This window comes from Centroberyx gerrardi, chromosome 2 (assembly GCF_048128805.1).
Source record: "Centroberyx gerrardi isolate f3 chromosome 2, fCenGer3.hap1.cur.20231027, whole genome shotgun sequence".
NCBI lineage: Eukaryota > Metazoa > Chordata > Actinopteri > Beryciformes > Berycidae > Centroberyx > Centroberyx gerrardi.
In genome coordinates this window covers 35865020-35867519 of record NC_135998.1, presented here as the reverse complement: position 1 = coordinate 35867519, position 2500 = coordinate 35865020, and the positions used below count along the sequence as shown (strand labels likewise).

The 2500-nt window shown below is 54.4% G+C and overlaps 1 protein-coding gene across 1 annotated transcript in view; it reads left to right on the top strand.

Moving 5' to 3' along the window:
* wdr7 (WD repeat domain 7) overlaps positions 1-2500 on the top strand; it is a 66490-nt gene that overhangs the window by 8676 nt on the left and 55314 nt on the right. Inside the window, exons 4-5 of the mRNA XM_078286262.1 lie at positions 1-11; positions 2101-2275. The exon at positions 1-11 is cut by the window's left edge and continues 68 nt beyond it. Coding sequence (XP_078142388.1) covers positions 1-11; positions 2101-2275 — 186 coding nt within the window. The remainder of the gene's footprint in view (positions 12-2100; positions 2276-2500) is intronic.

The window sequence follows — 2500 nt, the reverse complement described above, 5'->3', positions numbered from 1 at the left end:
CGGGGATTCAGGTGAAACTCCGTCACATGTTCAGACTGATTTAGATGTTTTAGTTTGTTTTCTGCTGCTCACTTTGATGTTTCATTAAGAGAAGTGAGAAGTCACAGGAAACAAGGATAAACTCATAAGATCTTTGCATGAAGCAGATCTACAATCTGCCCGTTGGTTTAGTCTGTATTTTAAAACATTTATTTGTGTTTTAAATATCTGTGTTTAGTAAAGAATGAGGAAAAATAATTTACTGTGATGAGCTGCTGTCTTATGGAATTAATACAGACAGATGCTGTGCTGGATGATGATGACTTTAGATGTCATTGGGATGTGTAATTTCTTTTTTTTCTATTTATTTTCTATTCTGTTTATTTTTTGTGTATTTTTTCTCTATAACTGTTTTTTGTTCTTTTCTGTATATTCATGTATGTGTGTTTATGTGTAAAATAGAATAAAAATAAATACATTTTTAACTCCCTCCCTCCTTCCTCTCTCCTCTCTCCTCTCTCCTCTCTCCTCCCTCCTTCCTCCTCCTTCCTCCCTCCTCTCTCCTCCCTCCTTCCTCCTCTCTCCTCCCTCCTTCCTTCCTCCTCTCTCCTCCTTCCTCCTCTCTCCTCCCTCCTTCCTCCTCTCTCCTCTCCTCTCTCCTCCCTCCTCTCTCCTCTCTCCTCCCTCCTTCCTCCTTCCTCCTCTCTCCTTCCTCCTCCCTCCTCTCTCCTCCCTCCTCCCTCCTCTCTCCTCCCTCCTTCCTCCTTCCTCCTCTCTCCTCCCTCCTCTCTCCTCTCTCCTCCCTCCTCCCTCCTCTCTCCTCTCTCCTCTCTCCTCCCTCCTCTTTCCTCCCTCCTCCCTCCTCTCTCCTCTCTCCTCCCTCCTCTCTCCCCTCTCCTCCCTCCTTACTTCCTCCTCTCTCCTCCTCCTTCCTCTCTCCTCCCTCCCTCCCTCCTCTCTCCTCCCTCCTCTCTCCTTCCTCCTCTCTCCTCTCTCCTCCCTCCTTCCTCCTTCCTCCTCTCTCCTTCCTCCTCCCTCCTCTCTCCTCTCTCCTTCCTCCTTCCTCCTCTCTCCTTCCTCCTCTCTCCTCCCTCCTCTCTCCTCCCTCCTTCCTCCTCTCTCCTCCTCCTTCCTCCCTCCTCCCTCCTCTCTCCTTCCTCCTCCCTCCTCTTTCCTCTCTCCTCCCTCCTTCCTCCTCCCTCCTCTCTCCTCTCTCCTCCCTCCTCCCTCCTCTCTCCTCTCTCCTCTCTCCTCCCTCCTCTCTCCTCTCTCCTCTCTCCTCTCTCCTCTCTCCTCCCTCCTCTCTCCTCTCTCCTCTCTCCTCTCTCCTCCCTCCTCTCTCCCCTCTCCTCACTCCTTACTTCCTCCTCTCTCCTCCTCCTTCCTCTCTCCTCCCTTCCTCCTCCCTCCTCTCTCCTCTCTCCTCCCTCCTCCCTCCTCTCTCCTCTCTCCTCTCTCCTCTCTCCTCTCTCCTCTCTCCTCTCTCCTCCCTCCTCTCTCCTCTCTCCTCTCTCCTCCCTCCTCTCTCCCCTCTCCTCACTCCTTACTTCCTCCTCTCTCCTCCTTCCTCTCTCCTCCCTCCCTCCTCCCTCCTCTCTCCTCCTTCCTCTCTCCTCCCTCCCTCCTCCCTCCTCTCTCCTCTCTCCTCCCTCCTTCCTCCTCCTTCCTCTCTCCTCCCTCCTCCCTCCTCTCTCCTCCCTCCTCCCTCCTCTCTCCTCCCTCCTTCCTCCTCTCTCCTCCCTCCTTCCTTCCTCCTCTCTCCTCCCTCCTTCCTCCTCTCTCCTCTCCTCTCTCCTCCCCTCCTCTCTCCTCTCTCCTCCCTCCTTCCTCCTTCCTCCTCTCTCCTTCCTCCTCTCTCCTCTCTCCTCCCTCCTTCCTCCTTCCTCCTCTCTCCTCTCTCCTCTCCTCCCTCCTCTCTCCTCTCTCCTCCCTCCTTCCTCCTTCCTCCTCTCTCCTTCCTCCTCCCTCCTCTCTCCTCCCTCCTTCCTCCTTCCTCCTCTCTCCTCTCTCCTCCCTCCTCTCTCCTCCCTCCCTCCTCCCTCCTCTCTCCTCTCTTCTTCCTCCTCCCTCCTCCCTCCTCCCTCCTTCCTCCTCTCTCCTCCCTCCTCTCTCCTCCTCCAGTTCTATCAGTTCACCATCGGCACTCAGAGGGAGGGCCGTCTGCTGTGTAACGGTCATTACCCAGAAATCCTTGTGGTGGACGCCACCAGCCTGGAGGTCCTCTACTCTCTGGTGTCCAAGATCTCGCCCGACTGGATCAGCTCCATGAGCATCATACGCTCCCACCGCACACAAGGTGAGACAGGCAGAGAGAGAGAGACAGGCAGAGAGAGACAGGCAGAAAGAGAGAGAGAGACAGGCAGAAAGAGACAGAGAGAGAGAGACAGGCAGAGAGAGAGAGACAGACAGAGAGAGACAGGCAGAAAGAGAGAGAGAGACAGGCAGAAAGAGAGAGAGAGACAGGCAGAAAGAGACAGAGAGAGAGAGACAGGCAGAGAGAGAGAGACAGACAGAGAGAGAC